The sequence below is a fragment of the Podarcis gaigeae genome (assembly GCF_964106915.1).
Source record: "Podarcis gaigeae genome assembly, chromosome: 8".
In the NCBI taxonomy this organism is placed as follows: domain Eukaryota; kingdom Metazoa; phylum Chordata; class Lepidosauria; order Squamata; family Lacertidae; genus Podarcis; species Podarcis gaigeae.
The window spans coordinates 89,162,970-89,183,975 of record NC_139684.1 but is presented as its reverse complement, the minus strand read 5'-3'; the positions used below and the strand labels follow the sequence as shown (position 1 = coordinate 89,183,975).

Sequence of the window (21,006 nt, the reverse complement as noted above, 5' to 3'; positions counted from 1 at the left end):
CCACATGACCCAGAAGCTGAACGCTGGCTCCCTTGGCCAGTAAAGCGAGATGAGCGCCACAACCCCAGAGTCGGCCACAACTGGAACTAATGGTCAGGGGTCCCTTTACCTTTACCTTTAAGCCAATACCACTCACATTCTGTAACCAATAAAGTTTTGGCCTTTTTTGCCCATTAAGCTAAAATACTATTTCATGTGTCTTTATTCCACTTCTTGGGAGTGTATGGGAGCTGGCCACACAACAATGTTTTCCTGGTCAAAAGGAATGACTTCTCTCTCCCTCACGGCATGAAAGAAAGGGTGTCGCCTGCTAGCGGTGGTTTTGCCTATTTTAAGAAAATCCCTTTCTTTCAATAGTGTGACAGTTTAGGAACCCAATTGCCTAAGTCAGAGAGACCAATCTCCCTCAAGCAACAGCCAGCCAAATGTTTCCGAAAGCTCAACCACAAGAGAATGATTAACATATTGGTTTCAGTTACGTTTCTTGGACAATATCTGTTTATAAGACCTCTCCTCTTTGATGGGTTTACTCAAACTTTCTTAAGACTATCTAAGCTAGGTCACACTAAGAGAGGTCACACCACCACGAGAGCTTCTGGGAGTGAATTCTAAAAATAAATTTTGCACTAAACCTAACCAGACTGCCCATCCATTTCAATTAATGGGAGTGAGAAAAATATTTTAGGCACTTTATAACTTTTATTTTAAAAAACTTTTTAAAATTGCTATTATTTTCTCTAAACTAACAACTCTTTTAGTCCTTCCCTACAATCCCTTGATACTTTTAACTGCACTGACATTAAAACCCCAATCCTTTCCTTCAGCACAAGCAATGTTATTCTTTTGGTTGTCAGGGTCTATTTGTCAAGGCCTGGTAGCTATCTAAATTCTCCTATAGATTTGGGGGTCATAGGAGACTCTCAAAAGGCTGCAAATACACTTAAAATTGTTTCTCCCTCACCTGCTTCTTATGCCACTGTTTTCAACAACAGGTGTTTTCTGACTCCAGCAGCCAGCCTGGTCAGTGGCCAGGGCTGATGGGAGCTATAACCCAGAAACTTCCAGATGCTCATAGGTTCCCCATCTCTAGTCTATAGCTAAGGGGGTCAATTGCTCTGCAGTGTTTTGAACACTGTATACCCAGGTATATTTGATGACAGTGAGAATTACACTAAGAAGGCAGTTACAACCCGCCGCCCCCCAGGACACACACACACAAAAGGAGGGAGCTCATTCAAACAGTGCAGTTCCAGCACTGAAATTATCCCAACATGGTGAAAACTCTTGATTAACAGAAATAATGGGTTGTATCCAGAGGGGTTAAAGGTAAAGGTAAAGGGACCCTGACTGTTAGGTCTAGTCGTGGACGACTCTGGGATTGCGGCATTCACCTCGCTTTATTGGCAGAGGGAGCCGGCATATAGCTTCCGGGTCATGTGGCCAGCAGGACTAAGCCGCTTCTGGCGAACCAGAGCAGCGCATGGAAACGCCGTTTACCTTCCTGCTGGAGCGGTACCTATGTATCTACTTGCACTTTGACATGCTTTTGAACTGCTAGGTTGGCAGGAGCAGGGACCGAGGAATGGGAGCTCACCCCGTCACGGGGATTTGAACCACCGACCTTCTGATCGGCAAGCCCTAGGCTCTGTGGTTTAACCCACAGCGCCACCCGCGTCCAGAGGCATAAGGGGTTAACAAAACCAGCCCTCGCCAGGGGCGCAGGCCTGGGGTGTGTGTGTGTGTTTGTGTGCAAAAATCATCACAGAAATCTGTCTCCAGTTTTCTGTGTATGGTCATGAGTTTAGACAAGAGCTTGGAGCTGAGCAGTAGGAGAAATGGCAAGGCTGCATGAAGGTCGACTGCTGGAAACTATGGAGTGTGTGATGTATTTGTGTGCAGCGCTGCACCACCGCTGTCAAGGCAAGATCAAGCAGGAGAGAAACTTACTGTCCTCTTGCACCACAGCTCAAAGACATGTGAACATTTTTTTTGCCCTTTCTCCTTCGTCTTCACTTCGAATACTTCAAGTACTTAGGTCACATAAAATGTAGAATATTTTCATGGGGCTACTGCTGTAAAGTGATTTTTTTTTCTGGGGAGGAGGGCACCAAAATACCTCCTTGCCAAGGCGCAAGGGACCCTAGGTACACCACTGGTTGCATCCAGAGTAAACCTATTAAAATTAATGGACAAAACTAACTTAAGTCTGCTAACATTAATGGGTCTGCTCTGAGTAGACCTTGTCTGGATATATCCCATAGCTACTATATGTTAAGGCAGCAGTTTGATAAAGAGGTGTTAAACCACCAAAAAAACTCCTACTGCTATGGACTGACTTGGAAGAAAAGTGATCCATGATTAAGAATGTAAGAGCTACCTTGCTGGCAAAGCTCATTTAGTCAAGAATCCTGTTTCCAACTGTGGCTGGGAAAGTGTTTCTAGGAAACCCACAACGAGAGAACGAAGGTGCAATATTTCAACCCTTTATTCAGCCATGAATAAACCCAACCCTATCTGAATTTCTTATAATATGAAAGCCATCTACCCTAGTGAACCATCACAAATCTTCTGGCAGAGAATGCCATTGTGTAAATAAATAGTTGGTCGGTCCAGGATTTACTGCCAACCAAGTTAGTGGACAGACTCTGAACTCTAATGTTATGGGAAAGGGAAGAAAACCTCTCTTCCTTTCTCTGCACCATAAATAATTTTACAAGCCCATCACATGCCCTTAGTCACCTTTCTTCTAAACTATAAAAGCTCAATATAGCTTTTTCTGAACGGAAAAAAGTTTGTCCCTTGTTCTGTTTTTCTCCCCTTTTCTACAGTATATACCGTATTTTTTGCTCTATAAGACTCATTTTCCCCTCCTAAAAAGAAAGGGGAAATGTGTGTGCGTCTTATGGAGCGAATGCAGGCTGTGCAGCTATCCCAGAAGCCAGAACAGCAAGAGGGATTGGTGCTTTCACTGCGCAGCGATCCCTCTTGCTGTTCTGGCTTCTGAGATTCAGAATATTTTTTTTCTTGTTTTCCTCCTCCAAAAACTAGGTGCGTCTTGTGGTCTGGTGCGTCTTATAGAGTGAAAAATACGGTACCGTATATACTTCATGACCCATCTTACTTCATTTCTTTTTTATTGTTTTTAATGTGGTTTAATGTTGTAATCTTCCCTGCAACCATAGGGTGATGTGCAGATAATAAATACCACATAAAAGTAATAATATCATCTAGAGTGAAGCAACCACACGAACACACATTATCCCATGTGTAGCCACCCTTTACTAATATGTAAAGGCTATTATGATACTACCTATTTTAAATCCCTTTCCTAATAATTCTTAGCAGAACAGATTCCACAACAAAAGTCTGCAACCCAACGCAGGCATGGCCAAACTTGGCCCTCCAGCTCTTTTTGGGACTACAGTTCCCATCATCTCTGACCACTGGTCCTGTTAGCTAGGGATGATGGGAGTTGTAGTCCCAAAACAGCTGGAGGGCCAAGTTTGGCCATGCCTGCATAGGGTTGCAGACTTTTGTTGCCATAGGGATCTGTATGTAGGTCACTAGAAAACACCATATACCCTCCCACTATAGATGCATTGATAATTTAGTATTGGCCACCTGACATTGATTCTTCAGCTGTGGTCCTGCCCTGCAGGGGGTTGGACTAGATCAGTGTTTCCCAACCTTGTGCCTCCAGCTGTTTTTGAACTACAACTCTCATCATCCCTGACTAGCAAGACCAGCGGCAAGGGATGATGGGAATTGTAGTCCAAAAACAGCTGGAGGCACAAGGTTGGGAAACACTGGACTAGATGACCATTGGCATACCTTCCAACTCAACAGTTCTATGATTGTATTGTTTTATGTTAAACGGGAGTCGTGTTAAATTCATGCAAGTGAAATGCCAGCGTCTCAACTCTATTCCTTCCCCCTACTACTACAAGCTGTGGTTGCTACACCCTCCTCTCCTTAGAGGTTACTTACGCTCAGAGCAGTATTCGCCCCGCCACCCTGCCAGGCAGATTCGGCTGCCCAGCTCATTACAGGTGTAGTGCCCAAAGGTGTCGTCCCGCGGCCGGCAGTAGTCCGAGCAGCTTTCCCCATAGTAGTGCTCATCGCAGGTGACGTGGTAGGAGTAGCGCAGCTCACTTTGGTCTCCCAGCTGCACATCTTGCGACCAGTCCTCACCCACAGCCAAGCGGCGGCGCGTAGCCAAGCGACTGATCAACCTCTGGGCATCCTCTGGAGAAAGGGAGAAAAGAAGTTGGAAGATGGATAGGTCATTAAGCAATGGGAGGAATGGTGGGCAGGGAGAGCGAGAGATACGCCTCCAGCCAGAACTGTCGAATGGTCACTGTAAAATGTGAAGGTTCATGATCGTTTCACAAGTTGTGTATGTCTTTAAGGGCCAGGGCAAATAACGAGACCCAGTCTTACAGCTGTGAAACATAGCAGGTGCTGCTAGGTTGTGTTAATTAAGCTGTGTCAGCATTTGGGCATAGTATATAAGGAGCAGCACCTAGTTCTCTCATTACCCTGGGGGATGGGGGTTGGTGGTTGGGTCATGTTTGTTGTTCTTAGCTTAAGTGTAAAAGGAGTTTTTGTTTTGTTATTAAAACCTGGTTAAAGTTCTTTCTGAGTTCCTTGTTATGCATGGTCTCCCCAGCAAGCTCTCTGCAGCGCTACTCAACTGCAAATAGCCAACAAGCAGTGAGGTTCAAACCTTTGAATCCAAGAATTACAGGCTCTTGGAAGGCAGGGGCTTCAAGAAATCGTGCTGGAAAAAGCTCTGTGCGTATCAAAATGAGCAAGTTCATACTGGATACTTCTGTAGAGGCTAGTCAGGAGAGCACACTTCACATCTGTACTGGTCACATGCACACTTGAGGGGAAAAGTATGGGCAGAGCACAGCCATCATGGCTAGCAGCCACTGACAGCAGTAGCCTCCATGAAATGGCCTAATCCTCTTTTTAAAGCCACCAAAGTAGGTGGCAGTGACCATCACTGCCTCCTGCTCCATAGTATAACTATGCACTGTGTAAATTTGCAGTGGAATTTGCTGCCAAGGAGTGTGGTGGAGTCTCCTTCTTTGGAGGTCTTTAAGCAGAGGCTTGACAACCAGATGTCAGGAGTGCTCTGATGGTGTTTCCTGCTTGGCAGGGGCTTGGACTCGATGGCCCTTGTGGTCTCTTCCAACTCTACGATTCTATGATTCTAAAGAAATACTTTATCATCTAATATTCAGCTTCACTGGATGCCCCTGAATTCTAGTGTTGTGAGAGGGAGAAACACTTTTCTCTATTCACTTTTTCCATGCCACGCATGAGTTTTATAAACTTATGTAAGGATACGGGTGGCGCTGTGGGTTAAATCACAGAGCCTAGGACTTGCTGATCAGAAGGTCGGCGGTTCGAATCCCCGTGATGATGGGGTGAGCTCCCGTTGCTCGGTCCTTGCTCCTGCCAACCTAGCAGTTCAAAAGCACGTCAAAGTGCAAGTAGATAAATAGATACCGCTCCGGCGGGAAGGTAAACGGCGTTTCCGTGCGCTGCTCTGCTTCGCCAGAAGCGGCTTAGTCCTGCTGGCCACACGACCCGGAAGCTGTACGCCGGCTCCCACGGCCAATGAAGTGAGATGAGCGCCGCAACCCCAGAGTCGGCCATGACTGGACCTAATGGTCAGGGGTCCCTTTACCTTTACTTTTTAAGGTCACCTCTTACTCACCTTTGAACTAAAAAGTTCCAAATGCTGCATTTCCTCATAGCGGAGTTGCTCCATTTCCTTTAACATTTTGGTTGCCCTTTTTGGAACCTTTTCCAATTCTATAATATCCTTTGTGAGATGAGGTGACCAGAACCATACAAAGAATTACAAATGTAGTCACACAATAAATATATAAGAAACCTTGGGATTCTTTACTACTACTCCACGTTTGTGTACATGTTTTTCCTGCTCCTTATTTTATCCTCACAAGAACCCTGTGAAGTAGGTTAGTCTGAGAGACAGTAACTGGCCTAACAATAATAATAATTTTTTATTTATATCCCGCCTTCCCCGGCCAAAACCGGGCTCAGAGCGACTAACAAGTAAAAATAGCACAGTGTACATAAAAATCACACAGTCAATTAATTAAAATACATACTAAAATCAATTCAGAATCAAATTATTGGCAACCATTGGGCTAGAGTTCTATGAGGATTACCAAAGGAGGGGGTCAGACTGTGCCTTGGCCAAAGGCCTGGTGGAACAGCTCCGTCTTGCAGGCCCTGCGGAAAGATGTCAAATCCCGCAGGGCCCTGGTCTCTTGTGACAGAGCGTTCCACCAGATCGGGGCCAGAGCTGAAAAGACCCCGGTTGTGGTTGAGGCTAGCCTAAACTCCCTGTGGCCCGGGACCTCCAAGATGTTTTTGTTTGAAGACCGTAAGGTCCTCCGTGGGACATACCAGGAGAGGCAGTCCCGTAGGTACGAGGGTCCTAGGCTGTATAGGGCTTTAAAGGTTAAAACCAGCACCTTAAACCTGACCCTGTACTCCACTGGGAGCCAGTGCAGCTGGTATAGCACCGGGTGAATGTGATCCCACGGCAAGGACCCCGTAAGGAGCCTCGCTGCAGCATTCTGCAAGGCACCAAGTAAGTGTCATGGATGAGCATATATTTCAATCTTGTGCCCCCTAACTGCTACGCAAAACTAGCTGTTATCTGTGTCCTTTCATTGCTTTTCTAGTATTAACATTTTCTATTAAAAACATTTTGATTGCAGATTGTTGCTGTTTTTCTAAATTGATCCAAATGGTCACACCTAAGGACCATCTTGCACTTCATAAACCATGCTTCCTAAAACTTAGCAAAACAAGGATGCTATTATTAAGATGGACAGCTGTGTGCACCAACAATCACTTCCAAGGCTTGGTGAGTTTTCTATGATGGTGCGGAAGCAAAGAAGACATGCAAAATGTGGCCATGAGTGCAGAACCCAGCTTCCTCAGAAACTACCATTTCCTTGTTTGTAAATTCCTATCACTTGTGGGGTGTGTTTGAAACTGTTGATGCCTACAAAGATTTCAGAAGCTAAAGAAGTTTGACCGTCACTGTGTGTAGGACATTAGCAAGCCTACATTTGGGACCCCCAGTGTGGGACCTCTGGATGCCACAATTCCCACTAAGGCTCCTACTTTTTATTTGCTAAGGATAGAAATTGTTTTTGCTAGGAGGGGTTTTTCTGCTTCTTGTCTGTATTTTGTTTTGTGAAGGGGCGTTGTCTATGGAGTCAGTGTTTCTTCTTTGAAATGGGTATTTTGTGATGCCCGTAACAGCTTTTATTTCCAGTTTTGCTCCTGAGCTTCTCCCCTTGACTACCCAAACCAGAATTACACAATATGAAATTATGCAAATTTGTTCCAATTTCCACAGATCACACTGTGGTCATAATATTTTAAGTGCAGAATTTGAGATTGCCTGAACTCTGAATACAGAGCCCTGGTTAGTGAGGTGAGGTGAGAATATTCTCCGGTGCCCCTGGTTCCTTTCATGTAAGGTCCATAAATAGCAACACCCTAGTGGTCCCGGGCCCTAAGGAAGTCAGATTAGCCTCAACCAGAGCCAGGGCCTTTTCAGTGATGGCACCAGCTTGGTAGAACGCTCTGTCTCATGAGACCAGGGCCCTGCAGGATCTGATTTCTTTCCGCAGGGCCTGTAAGACAGAGTTGTTCCGCCCGGCCTTTGGCTTGGAGCCAATTTGATTCCCTCCCCCTCTTTCTTTTTCCTTTCTCCTCCTGTGATGATGCTGCATTTTAATGTTTTAATGTTGTATTTTAATCTTGTTTTTAAGTTGTATTCATTCAACTTATTTTTATTATTGCTTGTTAGCCGCCCTGAGCCCAGCCTTGGCTGGGAAGGGCGGGGTATAAATAAAAATTATTATTATTATTATTACCACAAGGTGTAGCAATAGAATTCCCTACAGCATCCCACTTTTTAATTACATTTTTTTTCTGCCTTTCATCCATAGATCAGCTAACTAGGAGCTGCCTGGTTCATGTCTCATGTTTCTATGAGCTCTCTCTGAGACCTTTAGAGAACCACTTCTTTTTCAGCAGGACTGACATAAACTCGGGCAGTAAAAGATAATTAAAATGGAATATAATGGGAAGTTATTAATTAGATAAAAATTGTTCTGTACTGGTAAAAAGATACAAAATAAGGAAACACAGAAGGGCAGGGAGGGAAGTCGAAGAAAATATGGATCGATCATGTAAAAACTGTGGGGTGGTTTTTTTTTTGTTAAAATACATATATGAGACAATTAAACATAAAATAACATTTATAAAAGAAAAAAAGCTTTAACACCTCCACTCCTGCCTGTAACAGGAGGAGGCTACTGGGGAGAAAACAGAACTTTTATTCCCAATATTACACTATCCGTATTTCATATTCTTCATCATCATACATTATTAGAGAAGGAAAGAGAGACTGAGAGGTGAGTTGACATCTTTAAATACACTGATACCTCAGTTTTTGAACAGCTTAGTTCACGAACAGCTTGGAACCCAAACGCTCCAAAACCGGAAGTAAATGTTCCGGTTTTCGAACATTTTTTCGGAAGCCGAACATGCTCCGTTTTGCGTCCCCTTGTGTTTCCTGTTGCGCTTCTAATTTGCGCCCCCCCCCATTGTAATTCAAGCCTTCCGTTTCCGATTGCAGTGTTCTGTAGTAATATTTGTAGCTTATATTTGGGGCTTTTGTTTTTGCTACAGTGGTACCTCGGCAAGACGAATGCCTCGTAAGACGAAAAACTCACAAGACGAAAGAGTTTTTCCTTTTTTGAGTTGCTTCGCAAGACGAATTTCCCTATGGGCTTGCTTCACAAGACGAAAACGTCTTGCAAGTTTCAATGCATTCCTATGGGAATCCGTGCTTCGCAAGACGAAAAATTCGCAAGACGAAAAAACCCGCAGAACGAATTAATTTCGTCTTGCGAGGTACCACTGTATTTGTTTTTGTTTTGCTATTTTGTTTTTGCTATTTTGTTTTGCGTTTTGTGTTTTGGGGCTTTTTCGGTTCGTTTGTTTTTGTGACTGTGTGGAGCCCAGTTCAGCTAATGATTGACTGATTGTGCGACTGTGGAAATGGATAAAAGCCCCCCATCCAATTGCAGGTAAGAAATAATAATAACTTTTATAATTTTATCATCTAAAATACTGATTTATTTTTTTAGAGTAGATAGCAAAATTCATGTTCAATTGCTGTATTAAGGGTTGTTTTTAAAAGTCTGGAACGGATTAATGACTCAATGACTCAAAAATGAAAAATGACTCAAAAATGAAAACCCACAAACATTTAAGACCTTCGATACAATATATATATATATATATATATATATATATATATATATATATACACACACTGTATTTTTTGCTCTATAAGACTCCTAAAAAGTAAGGGGAAATGTGTGTGCGCCTTATGGAGCGAATGCAGGCTGCGCAGCTATCCCAGAAGCCAGAACAGCAAGAGGGATCGCTGCGCAGCGAAAGCTGTTCTGTTTCCTCTTGCTGTTCTGGCTTCTGAGATTCAGATTATTTTTTTCCCTTGTTTTCCTCCTCCAAAAACTAGGTGCGTCTTGTGGTCTGGTGCGTCTTATAGAGCGAAAAATACGGTATATGAAGTTTTAAGGATAATTCATAAGCCTTTTCGGTTCACATTTTTAAAGGAACAATTTTACCTCAAAACTTATTAGGAATAAGGAATGTAATGCTTTCTAAGATAAGGCTCACTTCGTGAGAAGAATTAACATTCTATTTAAGATAAAAGAGTGTTAAGACAAGTTAAGATAAATATAGGATGGAGATGTTACAAATGTGCAAAATAAAATGTAACAGAAGGAAACCAGAAAAAGGACAGACGGAAGTCGTATCTCGGCAGAGCAAATGAGATAATGGTTGTTATGTTATGGTACTATATAATTGTTAAAATTTGAAAATCAATAAAATTATATGCAAAAAAGAAAAGAAAAGAGGAATGTAGCCCTGTTTAGGGAAGCTTTAAATGTTTGACGGTCTATTGTATTTTAATATTTTGTTGGAAGCTGCCCAGAGAGGCTGGTGAAACTCAGCCAGATAGGCGGGGTAATAATAATAATAATAATAATAATAATAATAATAATAATAATAATAATAATAATTTATTATTCTAAAAAGGAGGCCGTTTACCAAAAACAAAAAAAGAACCATGTTGAGGATGAAGGAAGTCAATTAGAAGAAAAGAAGAACTGGAATATGGTACATATATCTAGTTACAGGTAGGTAGCCGTGTTGGTCTGCTGTAGTTGAAACAAAATTAAAAAATTCCTTCCAGTAGCACCTTAGAGACCAACTAAGTTAGTTATTGGTATGAGCTTTTGTGTGCATGCACACTTCTTCAGATACCTTCTTCAGCTATTTCGTGCACATACACGAAAGCTCATATCAATAACTAACTTAGTTGGTCTCTAAGGTGCTACTGGAAGGAATTTTTTTATTATGGTACATATATATTATTGATTAATTGGTGTGAATAAGTTTTTGTACGTTATCATGTCTTACAGTGGTACCTCGGGTTACATATGCTTCAGGTTACAGACTCCACTAACCCAGAAATAGTGCTTCAGGTTAAGAACTTTGCTTGAGGATGGGAACAGAAACCATGCTCTGGCGGCAGCAGGAGGCCCCTTTAGCTAAAGTGGTGCTTCAGGTTAAGAACAGTTTCAGGCTAAAAACGGACCTCCGGAACGAATTAAGTACTTAACCCGAGGTATCACTGTATTTGTATTTTTGTGTGTGTGTGTTTTGTTGTTGTTTGCTTTTCTTTTGATTCTGTACTATTATTTCCAAGTTTAGTTTGACAAGTGTGTATGTTTATGTGTTGTAAATAAACTCAATGAAAACAAACAAACAAAAAAGGAATGTAGCGTTTTCTATATCTCTCACACGGTAACTTTCCTATTTCTGCCCATAGCTGTCAACGTTTCCCTTTTTTAAAGGGAAATTCCCTTATTCCGAATAGGATTCCTCGCAAGAAAAGGGAAAAGTTGACAGCTATGTTCCTGCCCCCTTAGCGTATTTTTTGGTCGTTGTTTCATCTCTCTCTTATTGCTCTGGGTTTGCTATTGGCCTACTTTACAGGATTGTTGTTTGGACTTATGAATGTGCAGCACTTTGAATATTTTCACCGTATAACTTTTTTTTTCACTTACCTGTCGATGGCTCTCCTGAGTCTGCCCTCCAAGATTCAATAATGAGGGAAAAGGTGCCCTGGGAGAGAAGGAAAAAGAGAAAAGACAAGTGAGAGACTTGAGGAAATACAGCAGATGTTTTTCTACTATAAAAAGCTGCCACTTTTCACTACTCATGGGGGGGGGGGTTAATTTGGGGGGAAAAAACAACAATTCCAAGTTTAGAATAGCCCCCAAGCATACGGAACATGGGAGAACCTCAATTCCCCTTAATTTAAACATTTATATCCCACCGTTTAAACCTGTAAGCACATTTGTGGCAGCACACAACCGAAGAAAAATCCTTTAAAACATTCGTTAAAAACACACACACACATTTGATTGACTGAGCTGAGAAATAAGACCAAGGGTACATACTGATATAGGAATGTATTAGATAAAATGTAAAGAAATATACAATAATAAGAGTACATTCATCTGTAAAAAAGGAATATACAACGGGATAGACAGGAAGTCCAAAGTGTTGGCACATGTATGATTTTGGAATAGTTTTTTGTCCTTGTTTCTTTTCTTTAGGTATATAAACCTTGTATATAAACTTTGTATACATGCTGAAAATTATATTATAATAAGCCTTGTGATGTAATATGATAATGTTTACCGATCTAACACAATAACGTTAATTAATAAACTCAAAAAATAAAAATAAAAATAACACACACACACACACACACATACACAGTCTCTCTCTCAAAAAAAATCCACATACCATCAGTCATCATAAAATCTGCTCCCTTTTTAAAATATGTTGAACAGGGTCCAAACCACTTTAATGAAGCCTGTGAGATTCAATTGGGTAGCCATGTTGGGTCTGCCGTAGTCAAAATAAATTAAAACAATTCTTTAAAAAGGTAGTTAAAAAGACTCTTCTTAAAAACCTAAAAACTCCCTTTAAAGAATCAAGTCTTCAAAAGAGTTGTATTATACTCAGTTGGTCTCTAAGGTGCTACATTATAATTTTTAAATTCTTTCGGAAGGATTCTTTTAAAGACCTTCTTAGATCATATAACTTTTTTGAAGACTTGACCGTTTTAAGGGAGTTTTTAGGTTCTTAAGAAGAGTCTTTTTTCACTACCTTTTTAAAGAATTGCTTTAATTTATTTTGACTGTGAGACTGGGTTATACGCCTTCTCCATGTTTGAACAGCAGCCTTATCTCCCACAACAAACTACTTTTGAAGTAAAATTGAAGAGGGGGAAGAAGAAGAAGAAGAAAAGCTATCTGCATATTTTGTTAGCAAATGTGTCACTTGTACAGGCTTCTACCAACCAGAGGGGGACAGTTATGTGACCAGGAATGGTTGCTGAGGACAAATTCCAAAATGGCGGCATTCTTGCCTTTCCAGAATGGGCCTGATATGTACTGTATTTTAATATTTTGTTGAAAGTCGCCCAGAGTGGCTGGGGAAAGCCAGCCAGATGGGTGGGGTATAAATTTATTATTATTATTATTATTATTATTATTATTATTATTATTATTATTATTATTATTACAAGGCCTACTGTGACTAAAATGTGTTGGCCATGTTGGGGCAGAGATGTAGAATGGCAACCAGCTGGCAATTCCCTCACACATTATTATACAGGGGTTCTGCTCCTTCCTCCTGGACCGTGTCCAGAAAGTGGTGTTGGGGGTTGAGTGTTCAGACCCCTCACTTGTGGGGTCCCTCAGGGTTCCATCCTATCCCCCATGCTTTTTCATATCTATATGAAGCCGCTGGGAGAGATCATCAGGGGGTTTGGGCTGGGTGTTCATCAATATGCGGATGATACCCAGCTCTACCTCTCTTAAATCAGAAACAGTGAAGGCGGTGAAGGTCCTGTGTGAGTGTGTCTGGAGGCGGTTGGAGTATGGATGGCGGCTAACTGATTGAGGTTGAATCCTGACAAGACAGAAGGACTGTTCTTGGGGGACAGGGAGCAGGGGGTGTGGGGGACTCCCTGGTCCTGAATGGGGTAACTGTGCCCCTGAAGGACCAGGTGTGCAGCCTGGGAGTTATTCTAGACTCACAGCTGTCCATGGAGGTGTAGGTCCATTCTGTGTCCAGGGCAGTTGTATCCCAACTCCACCTGGTATGCAGGATGAGACCCTCCCTGCCCGCGGACTGTCTCGCCAGAGTGGTGCATGCTCTACTTATCTCCCGCTTGGACTACTGCAATGTGCGCTACGTGGGGCTACCTTTGAAGGTGACCCAGAAACTACAACTAATCCAGAATGCGGCAGCTAGACTGGTGACTGGGAGTGGCCGCCGAAACCATATAACACCAGTCTTGAAAGACCTACACTGGCTCCTAGTACGTTTCCTAGCACAATTCAAAGTGTTGGTGCTGACCTTTAAAGCCCTAAACGGCCTCAAAGGCCCAGTATACCTGAAGGAGCGTCTCCACCCCCATCGTTCTGCCCGGACACTGAGGTCCAGCTCTGAGGGCCTTCTGGCGGTTCCCTCCCTGCGAGAAGCCAAGTTACAGGGAACCAGGCAGAGGGCCTTCTTGGTGGTGGCACCTGTCCTGTGGAACACCCTCCCACCAGATGTCAAAGAGAACAACAATTACCAGACTTTTAGAAGACATCTGAAGGCAGCCCTCTTTAGGGAAGCTTTTAATATTTGATGAATTATTGTATTTTAATATTTTGTTGGGAGCCGCCCAGAGTGGCTGGGGTATAAATATTATTATTATCATCATCATCATCATCATCATCATCATCATCAGAGTGGTGCAGCGAAAGGCCTCAGCTTCTTCATCAGTCTTCAAGGATAACAATAATTGCCACGTTACTTTTTGTGATTGTGTTTTAAAGTGTTCTTAATATGATGTTTTCACTTTGCATCCCACTCTGGGACCTTGAGGCAAAGGGCAGGTAACTAACAACAACAACAACTTTGAGTCTCAGTTATTTTCTTTCTTTTTCTTTTTTTAAATCATTTTTATTAAATCATTCCAATCAAATCACATTAAATATTCGACATTATACATATACATATCAAATAATCCAAATATTCTGCCGAATTATAAATTTTTTGTTGGGGCTTCCCATGCTTCGGGTTTAGGGGGGCGGCTCTGATCATCTCATATCTCTGCTGCTTTTGATAGTCATTTCTAATAGTTCTTTTAAATCTTCCTGTTGTTTTCCTTCTTGAGACTCAGTTATTTTCAAATGGGCCAGCGGTTGAGTTTGTGTTCAACGAGGCTGGTGATTCTTTCACAAAATGCCAAAACAATAGCCCCAGATGGTTGTATCTCCTCCTCGTGGTTAAATGCATTTTGTTCTATATTACGCAAGGATACAATTAGGAAAAAAAATAATAATCTCAAGTTCTGGGAAGGCAAGAGTGCCGCCATTTTGAGCGGGTGGCGCTGGGACTCGGCCATTGTCCTCAGCAACAATTCCTGTTCACATAACTGTTCCCTTCTGGTCGGTAGAAGCAGACCAAGTGACATATGTGCTAAAAAAATTAGCAGTTGCTGTATTTTAGTTTTGACTTTAGCCCAAAAAAGATGTTTTTGTATGCCAATACAGCGGCAAGACTTGTTGTTGTTTAGTTGTTTAGTCGTGTCCGCCTCTTCGTGACCCCCTGGACCAGAGCACGCCAGGCACTCCTGTCTTCCACTGCCTCCCGCAGTTTGGTCAGACTCATGCTGGTAGCTTCGAGAACACTGTCCCACCATCTCGTCCTCCGTCGTCCCCTTCTCCTTGTGCCCTCCATCTTTCCCAACATCAGGGTCTTTTCCAGGGAGTCTTCTCATGAGGTGGCCAAAGTACTGGAGCCTCAGCTTCAGGATCTGTCCTTCCAGTGAGCACTCAGGGCTGATTTCCTTCAGAATGGAGAGGTTTGATCTTCTTGCAGTCCATGGGACTCTCCAGAGTCTCCTCCAGCTCCATAATTCAAAAGCATCCATTCTTCGGCGATCAGCCTTCTTTATGGTCCAGCTCTCACTTCCATACATCATGACTGGGGAAAACCATAGCTTGAATTATACGGACCTTTGTTGGCAAGGTGATGTTGCCAAATCCAGCTGTAGTTCCTGGCACAAGCACTGGCACAATAACTATACGGACAAGGTGATATCTCTGCTTTTTAAGATGCTGTCTAGTTTTGCCATCGCCTTTCTCCCAAGGAGCAGGCGTCTTTTAATTTCGTGGCTGCTGTCACCACCTGCAGTGATCATGGAGCCCAAGAAAGGAAAATCTCTCACTGCCTCCATTTCTTCCCCTTCTATTTGCCAGGAGGTGATGGGCCCAGTGGCCACGATCTTAGTTTTTCTATGCCAATACAGCGGCAAGACTGCTACTAGCTAAAAACTGGAAATCTCAAGAAATACCAACAGTAGAAGAATGGCAGATGAAGATGTTGGACTTTTGGGGGCTGGCCTACCTGACTGGAAGAATCCGCGACCAGAAAGAAGAGGAGTATCAAGAAGATTGGAAGAAATTCAAAGATTATTTAGCTAAATATTGTAGCATAAGATAATTAGAAGTCACTTGAAAGTATCAAATAGCCTTAGGATTAGAATAAGAATGAATTGTAAAGCATTATGGATTTAGATTATTAAGAAAAGAGAAGAAGATGGTAAATTTTATTAGAGTTAATTTTATTAGAAAGAGGGTTTTGGAGAACTATTACAAGGTGATAGAATGAAATTCAGTCAGTTAACAATGAAAGTTAAATTGGGTTTTAGAAGTAATAAGTGTTTATATTCTTGTTTATTTTTTTCAGTATTGTAACATGTTTTCTTTTGTGTGTTTTATGTGTTATATCTGTTATAAATGTGGAAAGTCCGTGACCAGAAAGAGGAGGAGTACCAGGAGGAATGGAGGAAATTTAAAGACTATTTAGTTAAATGTGTTAAGTTAATTTAACTGGAAAAGCTTTCAAATGTTAGATAGGCTTAGGATTTAAATACGCAATGTTAGGAATTAATATGTTTAATGGCAAAATAGAAAGAAAGAAAGATGTTAAGTGAACAAGTTAATCTGACGAGAAAATTGGTTTTGGAAAACTGTTAAAATGACATACACTGAAATTCAACTAGGGGGGTACGAGGAAGTCATTTGACAATGTTATTAGGATTGGTTTAAAAATGGTTGAGATCTATGTTTGTTTGTTTAAAAAAATATTGGAAAATCAATTTAAAAAATTGAATAAATAAATAAATGTGGAAAATCAATGAAAATAAATTTGGGGGGAAAAAAGAGAGTTTTGACTTTAGTTTTACTTTCCAAAGTACTGTTAGGGGAGGTGAGGCTGTTGTTCAGAAATGGCCGCCTCAGGCTTAGTAAACACCCACATAAGGTGTGAGAGAACTGCCGTCAAGCTGCCATTTTGCATCCACCTTGGTACTTTTTCGGCTACGGTTAAGACTAGGACTTGCGCACGCAAGGTCCGTTCTCACAAGCTGGTGAATGCAGGGAAACCATTTTTATATGTCAGGAAAAATGCTGGGGGGGGGGGACAGAGAGGAGAGTTGTGGGGGTGCAAAGTGGTGAAACAATTCTGGATTATGATACATGAAGAGCTTTAAAAAGATACAGGTGAAATTTGAAAAATCAGAATATCGTGGAAAAGTTCCTTCATTTCAGTCATTCAGCTTCAAAGGTGAAACTAATATATGAGATCGACTCATGACATGCAAAGCGCGATGTGCTTCTACTTCTCAGAGGTCCAATCTTGCTAGATTTGCGATCCTTGTTTTGCTGATTTCCTTGAATATTCTAATTTTCTGAGATTAATTGGGGCTTTTCATCAGCAATGATAACAAATCAAGGCTTGACATATCTCGCTTTGCATGTCACGAGTCTATCTCATATATTAGTTTCACCTTTCAGGTTGGAATACAGAACTCAAGGAACTTTCCCACGATATTCTAATTATTCGAGTTTCACCTGTATTTAGCAATTTGATCTGTAAAAAACTAGAGGCACTTTTGCTGGTTTTAGTATCGAGTGACATCCCTAAGGATAAAAGGAATGTATTCCTTTACGCAACCACGTCAGCCAGAATCGTAGTGGCAAAAAACTGATAAAATACCAGAATTATTAGAATGGAGAACCAAATTTCTTGAATTCGTGGAGATGGCAAAATTAGCAGCATCAATTAGAGGCTACTCTAATCAAAAAATTAATAAAGAGTGGGAATGCGTTAAGGAATACATGAAAAAAGTCGGTGCTGGAGATTAAAAATTAATATGCAAAAGTTTAAAAGGTGCAAGGAGATAGGATAATAATGTATTAAGGTTGGAATAACAAATAAAGTGAATAAATAAATAATAGTAGGTAAAAGAGATCGCACACGGGTGGAGGGAAGTATTGGGCTGTGGAGGAGGGAGGTGAAGGGATTAATTGAAATTGTTAAAGATTGGTATAGGATTTAAGAGATTTAAATTTTCATAAAGATTCTATAACGAAAGCAGAAAGCAGCAAGAAATATCAAGTAAAAGTATCGGAGAGGAGATCAGTGTAAATGAAAACACGAGACTTATGGTTATGTTACATATTATTTTATTTTGGAGCTGTCTGTTTATTTTGGAGTTGTTTGTTGTAAAGAATGTATAGTATGTGAATAAAATAATAAAGGATTTGGAAAAGGAAGGAAGGAAGGAAGGAAGGAAGGAAGGAAGGAAGGAAGGAAGGAAGGAAGGAAGGAAGGGTTGTGTGTCAATCTGGCCTTGCTCCAAGAGAAAGGCCTCCGAAAATGTATAAAGTTAGTAATATAAATGTTGGAAATGTAAAGAAAAAGAGGGAACATTTTATCACATGTGGTGGGAATGTAAAAAGGTGAAATGCTTCTGGGAGATGATATATAATGAGTTGAAAAAAATGTTGAAATATACATTTATAAAGAAACCAGAAGCATTTCTATTGGGCATTGTGGGGAGTGATATAAATAGAAAGGAATGTAAGCTCTTTTTATATGCAATAACAGTAGCAAGAATATTATTGGCCCAAAAATGGAAGCAAGAAGAATTACAGACGATTGAAGAATGGAGGATGAAGTTAATGGACTATGCAGAACTAGATAAACTAACAGGAAGGATTCGAAACTGGCGGGACCAGAAATTCACGGAAGACTGGAGTAAATTTACAGACTATTTGAAAAGTATTTGTGAAGATTAGACGACGTTTGTAGGTTTGCAAGAAGTTTTGTGAGGAGTATTATTGGAAGTATTGCAAAAATGGAGAAGGGGAAGGATGATTTGTTAAGAGATGTAAAGGCAATATAAAGTTAAGAAATGCCTAAGAAGTGGTTAAAACGGTGGATCATCAGAGGTGCTGATGGAAGTCTAAAAAGATTGTATAAGTGATAAGTTTTGTGGTACATTTTATAATCTATATGTTAAAATTAATAAAAAATATTATAAAAAAAGAGAGAGAGAAAGGCCTCAGGGTGAAGATGGCGGCCTAAAAGCTGCTGGGCGGTTTTCCGTCTACCGGCTAAAATGGAGTCAGAGTTGTTTATGGAGTGACACACATATTAAAATAAAAATAAAGGAGCCAGTATCTAGCACTAAGAGGGCCCTAGAACTAATCCAGGAATTTGGTCAAGTGGCAGGTTTTAAATTGAATAAGTTAAAAACCAAGGTTTTGGAGAAAATTTTGACGCCGATTGAGAGAGAGTGGTTTCAGAAGGAGACAGGTTTAACATTAGTAAAGAAAGTAAAATACCTGGGGGTGAATATGACTGCTAAGAATGTGAATTTGTTTAAAGACAACTATGAGAAATGCTGGTCAGAAGTGAAAAAAGATCTTGAAATATGGTCAAGCCTGAAGCTTTCCTTGCTTGGTCGAATTGCTGTCCCCCCCTCAGTCCAATATTTCCCTCACAATTTCTCCTCTGTCTCCTGTTGCTGTTTTCTGCAACAGCCTTCATTCAAACTCCCAGAGTGTGTCTTAATACTTAATAAAAAACACGAGAATTCGATTCAGCAGAACACACTCGGATCCAAAAATAAATATAAATGGCTGCCTTCCCAACACCACATAGACCAAAATTGTAAAAGAAAAAAAGAAAATTTCTCTCGTTTTCTCCTCAGAACAAGAACTGTGAGGGAACAAGTTGGCAGGGAAACACCTTTAGGGTTACACTCAAATATTAAAAATTGTGTATTGTGTTATCTGTTTTCCCTTAACTAAGTGAGGAAAAACAGCAAATAAATTCTTATTAAGCTGGGCTGCACACACGCAAAATAAAGAAGAAAAAGAAGAAGAAGAAGAAGAAGAGGAAGAAGAAGAAGAGGAAGAAGAAGAAGAAGAAGAAGAAGAAGAAGAAGAAGAAGAAGAAGAAGAAGAAGAAAAATAAGAAGAAGAACCACATTTTTCCGTGTATAAGACTATATTTTTTCTGAAATTTTTGAAGTTTAAAATAAGGGGTTGTCTTATACACAGATAGTGTATTTTCTTAATTCTGATTCCCCAAAAATAGGAGGCATCTTATACATGGAAGAATACGGTAGTAGTAGTAATAATACTAATAATAATAATATTGTTGAGGAGCAAATGCCACCCAAACCCCCCAGCTCCACTCCAAGTCAAGGTACCTAATACCCAAAAGCTGACTAATTTATTTTAGCACCTGAAGCAGAAAATCTCATAACTGCTTCCCCTCTTCCCTGGCAGTAAAATAATATATGATGATAATAATATTAACTTAACAGTTGGCTGTCACGACACCCAAAATCAACTGCCTGAGGCACTTGCCTCATCCTGCCTAATGGCAGGGCTGGCAGTCTTAACAAGGGTATCACTTCTTTAAAGAAGTCCTGGTCAAATTTGTTGCACGTGGATAAACGATACTGCCAAAAAGGAAAAAAAGAAGAAGTATTTACTTGTCTTTTGATAATGTGCACACATTATTGCAACAGGTGGCATCCCAGAAAAGGTACTCTTTTGGTTTTGTTGTTGTTTAGTCGTTCAGTCGTGTCCGCCTCTTGGTGACCCCCTGGACCAGAGCACGCCAGGCCCTCCTGTCTTCCACTGCCTCCCTCAAACTCATGTTTGTAGCTTCGAGAACACTGTCCCACCATCTCGTCCTCTGTCATCCCCTTCTCCTTGTGCCCTCCATCTTTCCCAACATCAGGGTCTTTTCCAGGGAGTCTTCTCTTCTCATGAGGTGGCCAAAGTCTTGGAGCCTCAGCTTCAGGATCTGTCCTTCCAGGGAGCACTCAGGGCTGATTTCCTTCAGAAAGGAGAGGTTTGATCTTCTTGCGTTTTGCCGCTTCCACGCATGCGCGTGACGTCATTTTGAGTGTCTGCGCATACGCGAGCAGCGAAACCCGGACGTTACGCGCTCCGTTACTTCCGGGTTGCCGCGGAGCTCAACTCGAACGCGCCCAACCCAAAGCACATTCAATTGGAGGTATGACTGTATTGGTAACTAAGTCTGCCTTCAGGGATCCATCTGTGAACTGATGTAAGTAAACTTCTTTTATTGACTTTGACAGGGCTGTCTTTACCCATGGGTGTGGGGCACCCGGGCACACTGAATTCTAGGGGGCACCAGGCGCCCACAGCTGAAGCCACCTAAGCTCTTAACTATCTACCTGTTATGAAATCATAATTTTGATCAAGCTAGAAAAATAAAATACATATAAACCTAGGTATTACCAAAATGTGTACCTACTGTTTCACTAAAGGACTTTCAATTTTGTGCGCTCATTTACCAAAGACGTGCCACGCCATCAGTGGCACTCTCTGCTTTTCCCCTCAAGTTTGTGGGATCAAAAGAAATAAATCATCCGGC

At 41.3% G+C, this 21,006-nt stretch overlaps 1 protein-coding gene across 2 annotated transcripts in view; it reads right to left on the bottom strand.

Moving 5' to 3' along the window:
• The window catches only part of DLL3 (delta like canonical Notch ligand 3), a 162,330-nt gene that overhangs the window by 129,297 nt on the left and 12,027 nt on the right, over positions 1 to 21,006 (bottom strand). Inside the window, exons 1-3 of one of the 2 annotated variants that reach the window (XM_083753869.1) lie at positions 11,980 to 12,221; positions 11,232 to 11,289; positions 3,988 to 4,245 (exon numbers count right to left, since the gene is read on the bottom strand). In XM_083753869.1, coding sequence (XP_083609995.1) covers positions 3,988 to 4,245; positions 11,232 to 11,289; positions 11,980 to 11,982 — 319 coding nt within the window. In that variant the 5' untranslated portion in view covers positions 11,983 to 12,221. Of the gene's footprint in view, positions 1 to 3,987; positions 4,246 to 11,231; positions 11,290 to 11,979; positions 12,222 to 21,006 lie in introns of those variants that run through there. The other variant, XM_083753868.1, reaches the window with a different exon arrangement.